Source organism: Molossus molossus, unplaced genomic scaffold (assembly GCF_014108415.1).
Source record: "Molossus molossus isolate mMolMol1 unplaced genomic scaffold, mMolMol1.p scaffold_m16_p_1, whole genome shotgun sequence".
Classification (NCBI taxonomy): domain Eukaryota; kingdom Metazoa; phylum Chordata; class Mammalia; order Chiroptera; family Molossidae; genus Molossus; species Molossus molossus.
The window spans coordinates 90,251,242-90,267,754 of NW_023425344.1; the positions used below are offsets into that span (position 1 = coordinate 90,251,242).

A 16,513-nucleotide genomic window follows, 5' to 3' on the forward strand; every position below is an offset into this window, starting at 1 on the left:
ATTCATTGGTGCTCTGACTTCATCAGTAATAGTGTAGGTTACTGTGTGATGGACGCTATCTGTCTCCACATGATAGTCAGTAGTGAGACTGGTTCTCTGATGCTGATATTCTTCAGGACCACTGCTTTTTCCAGGAGGGAGCAGTTTTGGTTCATAGAAAGCTAATGACTCCACGACTGGTTACTTGCATCTGAGTGAAATTGTGTATGATGGAGGGACGGAAGCACAAATGAGGTCCCTTCTCTTAGAGTCTTACTGGTTTATAAGGAGCTAGATTCATAAACATTTTTGTGTTATTTTCTAAAGAATTCTCATGAGCTGTGGAGGTGAAATGTTAAAAAGAGCTTTGAGGCCTGGGCGAGTGGCTCTGTTGGTTGGAGTATCATCTTGTACACCAAAAAGATTTCGGGGTTGATTTCGGTCAGAGCGTGCATGGGAGGCAACCAGTCTATGTTCCTTTCTCTCTCTCTCTCTCTCTCTCTCTCTCTCTCTCTCTCTCTGTCTGTCTCTCTCTCTGTCTTTCTCTTCCTCTCTCTCTAGAATCAATAAAAATATCCTCAGATGACAATTTAAAAAAAACCTTTGAGAACATTTTTTTTAAAAGTCTCTATCTTGCCCTGGCCGGTTTGGATCAGCAGTTGGAGCATCGACCTGCGGACCAGAGAGTCCTGGGTTCGGTTCCTACTAGGGGCATGTACCCCCCCCAAAAAAAAAAAAGTATTTTGCCAAGTTTCTTTTAAGATCTCATATTCTAGAAAGCCTCTGGTTTGCTTGCTGTAGTCTTATTTGATTCTGCTAGTAATTTGCATTTTCTTAATCACAGAACAATATAGGAAAAAATAAATATCTTTTTGGGAGATGTCTTTCAAAAGAGGTCAAACAAACCAGAGATAATATACTAAGCAGTATTTTTAACACCCATTTGAGGAACAGAAAGATTGTTCATAAGAACCTGGAAATAATACTTCTCTCACTTTTCCTTTATATTCTCAGAAAATATTTATAGATTTGCAGGCTGAAGGATTTCCTGTGGTAGAGACCAGCACGCTGACGGAGGAAGGCGTTATCAAAGTGAAAACAGAGGTCAGTGCTTCCTCTTAGGCAGGTGTGGAGCCCTTTATTTGTCTTTCTCGTTTTAGAAAAGTCAGCCATGGGGAAAGAGTTTTCTTTCCAAGTGTTATAACACTGAGCACTCATAGTAGCTTAGGCAGGAGGCATAAATGTAGGCATCCTTGTTGAAGCCCTAGTCCCACCTGCCCCGATGAGAGTAGAGCTTCATAGAGATACTGTACTTACACTCCCAGCTCAGATCATTTTAACTTTGCTGCCTGATGTTTCTCCCAGCCTGCCAGTATTTTTGTGGGAGCTATCATGGAACCTGTTCAGAACTAGAAAGAAAAAATTAATAAAAGTGGAAACAGCTTAAGGAGGCACTTGCTGTTAGATTTCACATGATTCCAGTATTCTTACTTTGTTGTTGTTTGTACCTGAAATAAAAAGGGTGACTCTGATACTGTTGGTTTTACTCAGGCTCAGTTGCTCTAGTCAGAGTCCTGAGGTAGGACATGGATCAAGTTAGGGGGCTGACTGGTTAACATGGGATCACCGACTTGGAAGAAGGGCCTAGCAAGGGCCTAGGGTCACTTGGGGCCAGCTGTATGGTGGTGTGGCCTCCAGGTTCTGCCTCAGATTGGGCCCGGCCTGGAAAGGATTAAAAAGGCAGCCTCCAGAATAGGATGTGTCTGCCCCAGGGGAGGTTCTGGACCTTGCCGTGGTCCTGGGGACTTAGCCACTAGATGTCACTAGTGAGCTGAAGTGCTTAGCTGGTTCCAAACCTTTGGGACAGTCTCTGGTTGTTGGTTCCTCCTGGAGGCTGCGGCAGGATGCTTTGTGACTCCGTTCCTTGTTTTCCCACTTATTTAGGCTTGTGACCGGCTCTTGGCTCATCGAGTTGAAACCAAAATGAAAGGAAATAAAGTGAATGAGGTGCTGAACAGATTGCATTTGGCTATGCCAAACAAAAGAGATGATAAGGTAAGATTGCCCTTCCAGAGACCCTTTGAGGTGAGATTATGGTGTTGCTGACACAGTGGACATGCTGCATGCCTTTGTTCAAGGGCTGCAAATCCATTTACACACACATGCATAAATGGATGTCATGAGCTTCAGGTTCTTACTGAGACTAAAAATCATCCCATGTATATTGAAAAGGGAAAAGGTGAGTGTGAGGTGCCAATTTAAAACCTGCTTCTCGTCCTGGCCGGTTTGGCTCAGCGGTTGGAGCGTCCGACTGCGGTCCAGAGAGACCCGGGTTCGGTTCCCGCTAAGGGCATGTACCTCGGTTGCAGTTTGTCCCCGGCCCCTGGTTGGTCGTGCGGGTGGCAGCCACTCGATATGTCCCTTTCACATCGATGTTTCCCTCTCTCTTCCTCTCTCTCCCTCCCACTCTATCTGTACAAAAAATGGAAAAATATCCTTGGGTGAGGATTTAAAAAAAAAAAAAACCTGCTTCTCACTCCACCAGAGCAGTTATTGGTAACTCTATCTTGTTTATCTTCCCAGAAATATTTTTGGTATAAAAGCATATTTAAAAAAAATTTTTTTTAAATACAAATTTTTTTCTGTTTTAAGTTTTGTATTTATTTGCCTTTGTAGACAGTGCTTGAATGCAGACCTTTATATTACAGTTCTTTGTTTTTATTTGCAAACCTATTTGTAGAGGAAATTTTAAGACATGGCATTGAAAATGTCGTCGTCCTCCAAAATGCTTTATGAGTTGTATACTGCGCTGGTTCTCTGCACCTTTGGTGTTGACATCTGGTTAAAGATATGGCTGCTAACTAGGTGGAAAGTGATGAGTACTATGTCATGTGTACAAGTATCAAATCAGGATGGTGTACATGTGAAATACATATAATTATCAATTGCACTGTAATTTTTTAAAAGATGGTTCTGTTGTGATGAATTTCTTTAATGATTAGTGCAGCTGACCTTTCTTAATTTTTTTCCCATTGATTTTTAGAGAGAGGAAGGTGGGGGGAGAAAGAGAAACATCAGTGTGAGAAAGACACATTGGTTGTCTCCCACATGTACTCCAACCGGGGTTGGGGATTGAACCTGCGACCTAGGTACGTGGCTTTGACTGGGAATTGAACCTGTGACCCTTTGGTACATGGCCTGGTGCTCTAACCACTTGGCAACACCAGCCAGGCCAGTTGAGCATTTTTCATGGGCTTTTAGCCTTTTCAATTATTCGGGTTCTTTATATTTTACTCGTTGGCTTACCATTTTTAGATTAAGAAATTACACTCTTGTAAATGTATATTTTAATATTTTAAATTAGTTAACATGCAACATTATTTTGCATTAATTCCAGGTATACAGCATAGTGATTAGACAATCATATGTTTCTTTTTTTTTTAATATGTTTTTATTGATTTTTTTTTTTTTAGAGAGAGAGGAATGGAGAGAGAGAAACATCAGTCGGCTGTCTCCTTCACACCCCCTACACGGGATCGAGCCTGAAACCCGGGCTTGTGTCCAGACCAGGAATTGAGCTGGGACTTCTCAGTCCATGGAACGACACCCAATCTACTGAACCATACCAGCAAGGCTAACATTTTTTGTTTTGTCATTTGCCTTTTGCATTTGGAGGATTTTGTGTATTTATTTACTCAATCCTCACCCAAAGACATGCTGAGAGAGAAGGAGGGAAACATCAACGAGTTGCCTTTCTATAAACCCAAACTAGGTATTGAGCCCACAACCCTGGTATGTGCCCTGACCAGGAATTGAACTTGCAACCTTTCTGTGCATGGAACTACACTCCAACTTACTGAACCACTCCAGCCAGGGCTGGAGGGATTTTTATTTTTTAATATTTTTTCTTTATTGATTTTAGAGAGAAAGGAAGGGAGTGGGAGGGAGAGATAGAAACATTGATGAGAGAGAACATAGATTGGCTGCCTCCTGCATGTCCCCACTGAGGATTGGGCCCACAACCTGGGCATGAGCCCTGACTGGGAATCGATCCAGCAACCTTTTGGTGCATGGGTTGATGCTCAACCATTGAGCCACACCGCCAGGCTGGAGGAAATTTTTTTTTAATCTTTTTTTTTTTTATCTTCACCCAAGGACACTTTTGCATTCATCTTCAGATAGAGCAAGAGGGAGAGAGGGAGGGGGAGAGAGAGAGAAACATCGATGTCAGAGAGACACATCGACTGGTTTCCACCCACAAAACCCCAACCAGTCAGGGACAAACTGCAACCGAGGTATGAGCCCTTAGCGGGAACCAAACCGAGGTCTCCCTGGACTGTGGGCTGACGTGCTAACCGCTGAGCCAATCCAACGAGGGCAGATTTTTAAAAAATCTTTATTGTTGAAAGTGTTACAGATGTCCCTTCTTTTTTCCCCTCATTGATTCCCCCCTCCTCCCCACTCCCATCTACTGTGCCCTGCCCCACCCCCTCCCAGCCTTTACCCAACTATTGTCTATGTCCATTGATTATGCACATATGCATATAAGTTCTTTGGTTTATCTCTTCCCACCCCCCTTCCCTCTGAAGTCTGTCATTGTGTTCCCTACTTCCAGGTCTCTGGATCTGTTTTGATTGACAGCTTATTTTGTTCATGATATTTCATAAATAAGTTAGATCATGTGGTATTTGTCTTTTTCTGACTGGCTTATTAAACTCAGCAAAATACTCTCCAGATCTGGAAGATTTTTTTTTTTAATCTCAGAGAAAACAGATTTTTAAACTGTTAGCATATATGAATATTTCCTTAGTGGTTGCTGGCTTTGGTGTCATGCATATCAGTGCTCACCTCCATTCCAAAAATAGATCTTATTCTGTACTTTGATGGTTTAATTTTTTTTTTTTTAATTTTACCTGTTTTGAATAAATCTTTAGTTTTGAATTTATTTTAGAAAACATGGAGGTAGTTATCCAGCTCTACTTTTCAACCAGCTAGTCATTAATATCATGTTTATATCTAAGTTCTTCCATTTTTTTTAATCCTCACCCGAGGACATTTGTGCATTTATCTTCAGATAGAGCAGGAGGGAGAGAGGGAGGAAGAGAAAAACATCGATGTGAGAGAGACACATCTAGTGGTTGCCATCCACACAACTCTAAACAGGGCCAGGACAAACTGCAACCAAGGTACATGCCCTTAGCGGTAACCAAACCCGAGACTCTCTGGTCTGTGGGCTGACGCTCTAACCACCGAACAAAACCAACCAGGGCTCTCTTTTTCTTGATATGCTTTATTTCTCCTGTGTTGCTTTCTTTACTTATAATTTTTCTTGGTAATCTTGATGTTTATTTTTTTCTAAATGAACTTTAAAATCTGCTCCTGGAGTCCTCCTGGCTTTGTTGCTCAAATTGTCCCTGCACCCTCCTCTCTTCCCTTGAATCATATGTTGGTTTTGTATTGATCTGGGTGTGGTTTTATTAATTTTGGTTTTTTTTTTGCAGATGGAGAATTTACTCTTAGTTTTTTATTCCTTTGCTTATTTCCCAATCAGCAAGGTGTTTTACATAAATATTTCCCATAATATCTTCCCAGGAAAGGCCCCCATTTATCCCAGAAGGAGTGGTGGCTCGAAGGAAGAGAATGGAGATTGGGGAGCCTCGGAGGAAGAGGGTAGGTCACTGTCAGCCTCACTGGGTTTACTTGTGGGGAAAGGCAGAAAGGCTTTGCAACAAGGGATGTAGACATAGAGCATGAGCAGGTCGACAGAACTGGTGTCATCACCTTTATGCTGTATGAGAACACAGCCGAGAAACTCAACAGTGGTTCCCGCCCTTGTGTATATGGCCCTCCAGATGGTCACAATAGCTCTCCTACTGGAAGGAAGTAGGAGCTGAATATCAGGGTTGGAAAGGGTTGGTCTTTAGGTTGGAGAGGAGGTTATTTCACAGGAACAAGGAGGGGACTCAGCATTTGTGGACCTGAAGGGTCAAATGGAGCTGATCATAATCTTTTTTTTTTTTTTAATTGCAGGAACGCGATATCGAATTGGAACTGGGAGATGATTATATTTTGGATCTTCAAAGTAAGGACCTAACATGTACTAGTTGTATTTATTTATTTATTTTATTTATTTATTTTTTTTAATCCTCACCCGAGGACATTTTTTCCATTTTTTGTACAGATAGAGTGGGAGGGAGAGAGGGGAAGAGAGAGAGAGAGAGAAACATCGATGTGAAAGGGACACATCGAGTGGCTGCCACCTGCACAACCAACCAGGGCCGGGGACAAACTGCAACCGAAGTACGTGCCCCTAGCGGGAACCGAACCCGGGTCTCTCCGGACCGCAGGCTGACGCTCTAACCGCTGAGCCAAACTGGCCAGGGCTGTACTAGTTGTATTTATTTATTTATTTTTTTTATCCTCACCCAAGGACATTTTTCCATTTTTTGTTCAGGTAGAATGGGAGGGAGAGAGAGGAACAGAGAGAGGGAGAGAAACATCGATGTGAAGGGACACATTGAGTGGTTGCCACCCACACAACCGACCAGGGCCGGGGACAAACTGCAACCCAGGTACGCGCCCTTAGCGGGAACCGAACCCGGGTCTCTCAGGACCGCAGGCCGACGCTCTAACCGCTGAGCCAAATCGGCCAGGGCTGTACTAGTTGTATTTAAATAGGGCTTTAATGAGCACAAGTCTTTTAGCATTTTGTTAGTTTAATTCCTTAAAGGTGACAGCTTATGTGATGGCAGGGCTCTGAGATTTCTTCCTTTCCAGTAGTTTTCTGTCATTTTAGGATGCAGGATTATTTCTGTAGCTTTCATAGCAGGTAAAGGTTGAGCCAGGTTGATGCTGTCAGTAATGTTATCAATGCCTTTATCTTTTGGGTATATCTTACTGGTTTTATTTTTGTTTTCCTTCTGTGGTCACTATTTTATCCTGAGGTACTGATAGACCTTGGGGGATATTTGGGGATAAATCTTTTATTTTGTTCCTTTATTGATTTGAGAGAGAGTGGAAGGGAGAAGGGAGAAAGAGATAGAAACATCAATGAGAGAGAACATTGATTGGCCTCTTCCTGCATGCCCCCACAAGGGATCAGGCCCACAACCTGCGCATGTGCCCTGACCAGGAATCAAACCAGCGACCTCTTGGTGCATGGGTCCACGCTCAACCTCTTAGCCATACCGGCTGGGCGGGGATGAATCTTTTATAAACAGGTGGCTTTGCTTACATAGTGTCAAAAATAGACACGCTGTTGTCTCACTGAGTGGCATGACATGCATGAGTTATAACTCATTTTGGGGATGCGGTAGTTGATATTAAAAACTCATTTTGGGGATGTGGTAATTGATATTAAAAACTACTGTAAACATAACTTATTTTTTCAAACTTTAGAGTATTGGGACATAATGAATTCGTCCGAAAAGTATGATAAGATACCTGAGATCTGGGAAGGCCACAATGTAGCTGATTACATTGATCCTGACATCATGCAGGTTTGTATCGCTTGGTAAATGACATGATTTTTATTCCTTTTTAATACAAGCACAAGCACAACTTTTAACTGGTCTCATAGTAAAATGGTCAGTACTCTGGCCTGTGACTCAAGCACAGCTTTTGGCTCACCTTCATCTGTCATTGTCCTTCCTTCTATACCCACAAGCCTCCCGTCCCCAGTCACGACAGCCTGCTCCGGCCGAGTGTCCTGGAGACCCCAATGCTCTGCCCATTGGCAGCACCATTCATCATCTTCCCTCAGAGGCCTTTTTTCTTAAACTCCTGCTCTAATTCCCTCGTTCCGTCTCAGCAGGCGGCCTACTTTTGTGAAGAATGTGCAGCTCTGGGTGTGAGCACTGTTTTTGCACAGGTGCTTCTTGTTGGTAGGTACCTCTGGGTACAGTGCCGGTGGTTCTCCAGCCTGCTTGCTTCTTACCTTCTCCAGAGTTTTGTTCCATCATTAGCAACTCCCTCCTGTTTCAGTTCCCTCCATTTGCTTCCTCTTAGCACATGGACGTCTTTATAAAACATATCCTGTGTATTCCTTTAATTGCTATCCTGTCTTTCCTCAGTCAAGGTTTTTGGAAAAATAAAACTATAAATATTTGCCGTCCACATTTCCTCTCCTCATTTCCCAAATGATGCCCTTATTTATACTTTCAGTTTCCAGGTATCAAGGGAATGAACCCTAACATAAGTCTCCTTAACATTTTGTTTTTTCCACTTTTTGAAGTTCTGTTCTCTGTTGTCTGATTTTCATCCTTGCTGCCTTGGCTTCAACTGGTGTTTTGCTTTTCCCCTCTCTTCTTCTCATCCTTTTGTCCACACTCCCACACATAGGAAGTTACGTCGCTGTCCTCTACATTCTTCAGTTGTGCCTCTTGTTGTCATCTCTTAGTGCGCAGCATCCAGTGTCCTCAGTGTGGGTTCTGGGTGGCCTGTGATTGGCCTGGCCATGCCCTTCCCAGCTTCCACTCCCACCCTCTCACATAGTCATGCAGACACATCTGAGTGCTGCATTCCTGCCGGTTATTTGTTAGGTTATGATACCCATTCATGTATTTCTTAAATTTCATCTGTACAGCCAGTGAGGTGGCGTTTGGCAATGGCATTAGGATGGTTAAATGCCACTATAGTACAAGATCAGTATAGACTGGCGATTTAAGTTCTTAAAGAATCCATGTGTTTTCTGGGAGTGAAGGGACTGAGGTTGATGCTGTCTCCCTTTTTCGTTGTTCTTAATCTTCACCTGAGGATATTTCTTTTTCCATTTATTTTTAGAGAGAGTGGAAATGAAGGAGGGAGGGAGGGAGAAAGAGAGAAACATCAATGTGAGAGAGGCACGTCGATTGTTTGCCTCTCACACATGGCCCTGACCAGGGATGGGGTTGAACCTGCAAGTCAGGTATGTGCCCTTGGTCGGGAATTGAACTGCAGCCCTTCGGTGCTCTGGCCAATGCCCTTACCACTGAGCCACACCAGCCAGGGCTGCACTCATTGGTTTGCAAGACGAAAAAGACCTGGCTCCAAGTACTTAAACTGCTGCCAGTTCAGCATTTGTGCAGTCTTCATTTTATTCCCAGAATCTTTGCTGGAAGGTTGGTTCTGGCATGTGGAAAGGCCTACATGAGACAACCCTGCTGTCCATTGCATATAGAAAGGGAAAACCTAGTTCCTGTATAAAGTTCCTACACTTACTTGAGTTTTTGAGTATTTAAATGAAATTTATGATATTTTAAAGAAATTGGAAGAGTTAGAAAAAGAAGAAGAGCTAAGAACAACTGCTGGAGAGTATGACAGTGAATCAGAAAGTGAAGATGAAGAAATGATGGAAATCCGAGAGCTGGCAAAAGAAATCAGAGAAAAGAGGAAGTTGAAAATTCTGCAGTCCAAAGAGAAGAACACACAGGGACCCAGAATGCCACGAACTGCTAAGAAGGCAAGTTTTCTGTCTTTTCAAGGAGGTGACTTAATAATTTGCATCCGGGATTCTTGTATAGTCATTGCTAGATAAAACATTTCTACCTGTGTGTAGCCATAACATTGTACATGTTTTGCTTTGTTGGTATGTATGACTTTCAAGGTTGGATAAGTCTGTGGTCTTTTATATTCTGATTGTGATGCTTTTTCTTGGTGAATTTCAAAGTTTATAACATCATAGCTATGATTTGTAGCTCTAAAGCAAGCCATGAATAAACACGCTCTTATTCTTTAATTATTTTATTAGTCAGGATTCTTTTGCAATTAACAGAAAGCTAACACAGTCTAACAAATCTCAAGGTAATTTATTGGCTCTTGTGACCTGCTAGGATGGGAGAACCACAGTTTAGGCTCAGTAGTTAGTGAGGTCAGATTCTGTTCAGCTCTCAGCTCTGTCTCCATAGGCATCTTTCACTACTCAGGTTCTTCTCAGGGTGGGAGGTGAGGCTAGGTCCTATGGTTATAGTGCATGACCAAAAACTGGACAGGGGGCAGCTCCCCAAAGAAAGAGGAAGACGTGCAGGGCAGTTAAAGTTCAGTGGGACAGGAAGGAAAATGACAGCAGTACACACACCTCATGGGTATTCATGTGCTTGAAACTGTTTTCATATGATGGCAAATGAGTGGTTCTTGGCAGACGCAGACATCTCTGTATCCCCCAGTGGTGCTTGGTGGGCCTGAAGGGATGCTGGCCTGGGGTGTGTGTCATCCAACCTCTGCCTTAGTGACCTCACCTGCACACAGGAAATCGCAGAGTTGTGTAGAATCCAGGGATGAAGTGTATGCTGTTCTACACATGGCGAGTGCCCAGGAAATGTTACTTTTTGTGGGATTTAATGAGCTGTCCACAAACATTAGTATGAGCCCAAGTAAAATATGTAATTTGTAAAAGAGGTGTATCACAGATAATTATACAAGGCACATTTTGTCTTGACTTTTTTTTTTTTTTTAACAATTCATCAAATTGATTTTGCTTAAAATAAATATTCTTTCCCCTTTTTCAGGTTCAGCAGAAAGTCATGGAGAATGAGATGCGCAGCCTTGGTGTTGACATGGACAATAATGACAATGTGAGTGTGCTGAGATGGTCTCAGATACTTTTGTAATTGGATACAGTTTTGTCCTAGAAAACCAGGTGATCAGAAACCTGTAGGATCACAGAGTTCATTAAAAGGAAATTATAACCTCCAGTCTTTCTGTTGAGGAGCTTCACTTGGGATTTTGGTTGGAAGTGGCTGGTTGAGGACAGATTCTGTTAGTTACACTGTTGCCTGTGTCCCTCTCAGAGAACAGGTTGGGCATTTGGCTTAAGGAGCCATGCTGTTAATGCAGGATGGTGTTGCCAGACTCAGTTCTTGCTGTTCCTATTTGAGAAGAATTTAGGAAGATCTTGGCCACACCACCATCCTTAATTAGTACTCATCCTTGTGGGCAGGTAGAATAATGAAATCAAAGTGTAGTATTTGTTTAACTTTCCAAAAGGGCTAGGCTGCTTTGGATTTTCATCAGCAATGAGTGAGAGCACCATGTTCACTTGGAGTCTCATTTTATTTTTTTTTATTTTTATTTTTTTTATAAACAACTTATAAGTTTTATTTATTTTTATTTTATTTTATTTTTTGTTCAGATAGAGTGGGAGGGGGAGAGAGAGAGAGAGAGAGAGAGAGAGAAACATCGATGTGAAGGGGACACATTGAGTGGCTGCCACCCACACAACCAACCAGGGCCGGGGACAAACTGCAACCGAGGTACGTGCCCTTAGCGGGAACCGAACCCGGGTCTCTCTGGACCGCAGGCCGACGCTCTAACCGCTGAGCCAAACTGGCCAGGGCTGGAGTCTCATTTTAATGTGCATATGTAGCTTCTGACTTTTGGGGTCCATTAAGTGGTGGGCTTTACTGCCTTTTGAGGGAGCTGGGTTATCCTTAGCTGCAGACAACTGGGCAGGGTGAGCCCCAGAGCCCCCACCAGCAGGAGCAGGGCTGACAACTGGGGGCTACAGAACAACCCATTGGTGGCCGTCTGCGTATCTTTGCTGAACCCCAACCTGAGCTTTCTGATGGCCACCACAGTGTTCAGATACATAACCCAGAGTGGAGGGGTAAAGGAGAGAAAACTCTGTGTCTGAAGTGGAAATTGTGGTGCTGAGCTAATGATGTAGGTTAAGGGAAAATAGATGGGCAGTCCTGAGTACATTTAAAAAATATATTTTTATTGATTTTTAGAGATAGAGGTAGGGAGAGAGAGAAACATTGATGTAAAAGCAGAACATCAATCAGCTGCCTCTTGCATGCACCCTATCCAGGACAGAGTCCACAACCCATGCATGTGCCCTGACCAGAAATCAAATGGGCAATCTTTTAGTGCACAGAATGATGCCCGACCCACTGAGCCACACTGACCAGGGCTCTAAGTAAATTGTTTTGTTCTCACCTGAGCATATTTTTTCTATTGATTTTTAGAGAGAGTGGAAGGGAGGGAGGGGAGAGAGAAATATTGGTGTGAGAGAGACTTAATTGGTAGCCCCCTGCATGCACCATGAGCAGGACTGGGGATTGAACATGCATCCCTGGAATGAAATATTGACCAGGAATTGAACCCACAACTCTTCAGTGCAAACCCTGATGCTCTGTTCACAGCCAGTTGGCCAGGGCTAAGTAAAATTTTTTAAATAGAGTAAAATTAGCTTTGTAACATAAAGGAGCTGTATGAAATGAAAAAGAATATTTGACCAATAATTAATGTGAAATTAACTCTGTATTTTACAGGTCTTTTTTTTTAGGTTATTTCATAATAGCTTTGATAAAAGCTCCCGATTGCCCTCTGCAATTGTCGGAGTGATTTCAGGTTTGTTACTAAGCCTGAAAGCCAGGCTGAGATCCTGAAGTGTGCTCTTTGTGCTTTTCAGGCCCATTATGTAGTCCAGGCCAGAAGGTCTCGAAGTGTCACTAGGAAAAGGAAGCGGGAAGACTCTGTCCCGCCCACGTCCGTTGCCCGGAGTCGCAGTTGCTCTCGAACTCCACGTGATGTGTCTGGTCTTCGGGACATCAAGGTTAGACTCTGTCATGTGCAATTAATGACATAATAGCATCTGCTTTTGGCTACCCGAATGCTCAGGGCTAACCCCCTCAGTCCCCAGCTGTCATTTGTGTGCTGTACCCAGAGAGCTGCGCTTGGGCCAGTTCAATTGGGTGTACCTAGACCTTTGCCCTGGGAACACCATTCCCTCGTGGTGTCCTTTCTCCCAGTAAACAGAAGCATGGTGTCATACAGCACCAGGCCATCTGAGCCTACATCCTGGCCATTTAAGGGTGTGCTAGGAATGATCCCTGTTGAGCAGGGGCACTCACACACAGTGAGCCACGCTGGGAACCAACTGAGCTGCTTTGGTCAGTCTTTTGGATAAGACGCTTTGGATGTATACACTGTCTCTTGCTGAAACTTATTTTTATTAAATAAGCCCCTGAAATGTTAGTTTCAGCATTTTTAAAATTCTGGTAACAGAGAAAGTCTGTATAGAGCAGGCAGTCTACTTCATGGAATTCTTTGAGTTTTCCATCCCACCATGCCGTCTCCATCTAGAAGTCTGGATTTAATACCAGCATGGCCACTAGTTAGTCAGATGTGAGTAGTACCATTTCATGGGTTCAAATCTGAGTTTCTTTGTTTGTCTAAGAGGGAGTTAGAATAGATATACCCTAATCTTCCACGCTAAACATTTCTGGTCCTTGTAACCAGATCGTAAAGATGATTATCAGGTCATGAAAATGCACATGGAAATTTGGTCCTCAGTAGCTGACGTGTTTTATGTTTTCTCCTCTTTTGTAGATGGTGAAGAAAGCCAAGACTATGATGAAGAGTGCTCAGAAGAAGATGAATCGCTTGGGGAAGAAAGGGGAGGCAGACAGGCATGTGTTTGATATGAAGCCCAAGCACTTGCTCTCTGGGAAGAGGAAAGCTGGTAAGAAGGACCGGAGATAGTGTTTGTCCTTCTCAGCTGAAGCAGTTTGGCTAGACTGTTGTTTGTGTCTTGGTTTGATATGGTAAGGTTTCGCAAAATTGGAGTCATGATCTGTAAACCAGAGACAACAGTAAAATAACTATAGCACCTGCTGCTTTCCTCAAAACTATGGGTAACCCTCAATGATACAGGTGTGAGCAGTTTCTATCACTGCGTAATACTGCAAACATTTTGAGTAGACTGGTTTCTGCATTTAATGGACTTTTGATTGCATCAGATTTGCAGAAGTGGAAAGGGTTATTGGTGAGATTGTTCTTTTTGATGGAGAAAAGTCTTGTTCTCTTTAGTAAGGGGGAACTTTGGTTTGGTTCCCTGCCTGAGAAGAGTCCTTTTTTGCGGTGGGCAGTAGGATGCCAGCACTAAATTATTTTCCAGTCTTTTTGTACAATGTACCATTGTAATCTATCTTCAACTATTTTATCAGAATAAAACTCTCAAAAAAAAAGTAGTTTTGATTGTGTATTTCTTTTTGTTTAGTTACAAATTACTGCCCGTTTGGCTAAATGAAAAGGCGGGGGAAAGACCTTTCTCTTTTTTTTACCTTTATTGTTGAATGTATTACAGATGTTTGTCATTTTTCCCCCATTGACCCCCTTCTCCCCACTCCCGCCCGCCTTTTCTCACACTGTTGTCTGTGTCCATTGGTTCTGCATATAAGTTCTTTGGTTTATTTCTTCCCACCCCCAAACCCCCTTCCCATTGAGGTTTGTCAGTCTAGCAACCAATTTGTACTTAATCCCTTCATTTTTTTCACCCATTCCCCCAACCACCCTTCCATCTGCCAACCAAAAAAATGTTCTCTGTATCTATGAGAATGTTTCTGTTCTGCCTGTTCAGTTTGTTTGTCAATAGCTATTTATTCATTGCCATTTTGTTTGTTCATATATTTTATCTTTTTCCTCAAAAAGACCCTTCATTTCATATAATAATGGTTTGGTGGTGATGAACTCCTTTAACTTTCTCTTATCTGGGAAAGTCTTTATATGGTCATCGATTCTAAATGACAGCTTTGCAGGATGGAGTATCTTGGTTGTAGGTTCTTGCTTTTCATCACTGAATATTTCTTGCCACTCCCTTTTGGCCTGCAAAGTTTCTTTTGAGAAATCAGCTGACAGTCTTATGGGAACTCCCTTGTAGGTAACTAACTGCTTTTCTCTTGCTGCTTTTAAGATCTCCGTTTGTCTTGAACCTTTTGCATTTTGATGATGATGTGTCTTATTGTTGGCCTCTTGCTGTTCATCTTGTTTGGGACTCTCTGTGCTTCCTGGACTTATATGTCTGTTTCCTTCACCAAGTTAGGGAAGTTTTCTGCCATTATTTTTTCAAATAGGTTTTCGATTTCTTGTTCTCTCTCTTCTCCTTCGGGCACCCCCAAGATATGAATGTTGACACGCTTGAAGTTGTCCCAGAGGCCCCTTACACTATCCTCATTTTTTTGGATTCTTTTTTCTATTCTGATTGGGTGTTTTTTGCTAGCTTATATTCCAAATTGGTGATTTGCTTCTTGGCTTTACCTACTCTACTATTGAATCTGTGTAAATTATTCTTTATTTCAGTTAGTGCCTCCTTCATTTCTGACTGGTCCTTTTTTATGCTCTTGAGGCCCTCACTAAGTTCACTGAGGTTCTCACTAAGTTCATTGAGCATCCTTATAAGCAGTATTTTGGGGTTTTTTGGTTTTTTTTTGTTTTTTTATCCTCACCCGAGGACATTTTTGTTCAGGTAGAGTGGGAGGAAGAGAGAGGGAGAGAGAGAAACATCGATGTGAAGGACACATCGAGTGGCTGCCACCCGCACGACTGACCTGGGCCGGGGACAAACTACAACCGAGGTACGTGCCCTTAGCGGGAACTGAACCCGGGTCTCTCGAGACTGCAGGTTGATGCTCTAACCGCTGAGCCAAACCGGCCAGGGCATAAGCAGTATTTTGAACTCAGCATCTGTTAGGTTGCTTATCTCCATTTCGCTTAGTTCTTTTGCTGGGGTTTTGTTCTGTTCTTTCATTTGGGACCTGTTTCTTTGTCTCCTCATTTTGGCTGCCTCCCTGTGTTTGTTTCTGTGTATTACTTAATGAGAGGTATGGGACTATCTGAGACCAGATGCTGCTTGTTTGAAAGGATTTAGGAAAACCTGAAGCAAGATCCAAGACAGGCCAATCCTATGGTTAACCAACTGGCAACAGCTTGGGTGGGCCTAAAAGTTGGGTGGGGCGGGGCAACCAGTATGAGCCAGGTTGTTGGAGTCCCAGATATAGAGGCTGTCTGCCGCCCCAGGGAAGGGCTCACCAAAGGAACAAAGGCCTCTGACGGCATGTTTGTCCTGGAGAAAGCCCCCTGTCCAGCCCTCGCTCCAATGCCAAACAGCTCAGTTCTTCCCTGTATGTCTCTGGTGCCCCTAGAGCTACCTCCCCTCCAAGCTTAAAGGAAGCAAGTCCGAATAAGTCCGTGCACGGGCCCTTTAAGAGTTGCTGCCTAGGGCTCCAGCTGCCTCAACCTCCTTGAGCCTCAGTTCCCGCTGGTTTTTCCAGCCAGAAGTTATGGGGATTCTCTTCCTGCACTGGAACCCTGAGCAAGTTGCCTGGTGTGGAATGGGGACCCCTCAGTTCTCAGGGAGGACCTTCCCAGCTGAGGTATCCTCCTGATTTTTATCCATCACACATGGGTGGGACCAGCCCCTCTGCCTCCGCCCCTATAACCAGTCTGCATGCAGCTGCTTCTTTAATTCCGTAGTTGTAGGACTTCCCATTCAGCTCGATGTCAGGCAGTTTTGAATGATGGTTGTTCTGTAGTTTAGTTGTAACTTTGATGTGGTTGTGGGAGGATGCGATACCGTGTTTACCTACGCCGCCATCTTGACCAGAAGTCCCTTTCTCTTTTTTTAAAAGCAAAAATACATTTTTTTGGAGGAAAATGGAGCCTAAAGCAGGCACTACAGCAATTAAATGTTGGCATGTCTTGTTTCAGTAGTCTTTGGATAAAATCATGTGTTGAGGAAAACATAGACACCCCTTCACTACCACAGAAGCACCTCCTA

At 43.2% G+C, this 16,513-nt stretch overlaps 1 protein-coding gene across 3 annotated transcripts in view; it reads left to right on the forward strand.

Moving 5' to 3' along the window:
- Nucleotides 1-16,513, forward strand: part of GTPBP4 (GTP binding protein 4) — a 58,465-nt gene that overhangs the window by 10,422 nt on the left and 31,530 nt on the right. For 2 of the 3 annotated variants that reach the window (XM_036270056.1, XM_036270059.1), the window contains exons 9-17: nucleotides 994-1,083; nucleotides 1,924-2,034; nucleotides 5,572-5,649; nucleotides 6,010-6,061; nucleotides 7,378-7,478; nucleotides 9,221-9,418; nucleotides 10,464-10,529; nucleotides 12,368-12,511; nucleotides 13,288-13,420. In XM_036270056.1, the coding sequence (XP_036125949.1) occupies nucleotides 994-1,083; nucleotides 1,924-2,034; nucleotides 5,572-5,649; nucleotides 6,010-6,061; nucleotides 7,378-7,478; nucleotides 9,221-9,418; nucleotides 10,464-10,529; nucleotides 12,368-12,511; nucleotides 13,288-13,420 (973 nt within the window). Of the gene's footprint in view, nucleotides 1-993; nucleotides 1,084-1,923; nucleotides 2,035-5,571; nucleotides 5,650-6,009; nucleotides 6,062-7,377; nucleotides 7,479-9,220; nucleotides 9,419-10,463; nucleotides 10,530-12,367; nucleotides 12,512-13,287; nucleotides 13,907-16,513 lie in introns of those variants that run through there. The other variant, XM_036270063.1, reaches the window with a different exon arrangement.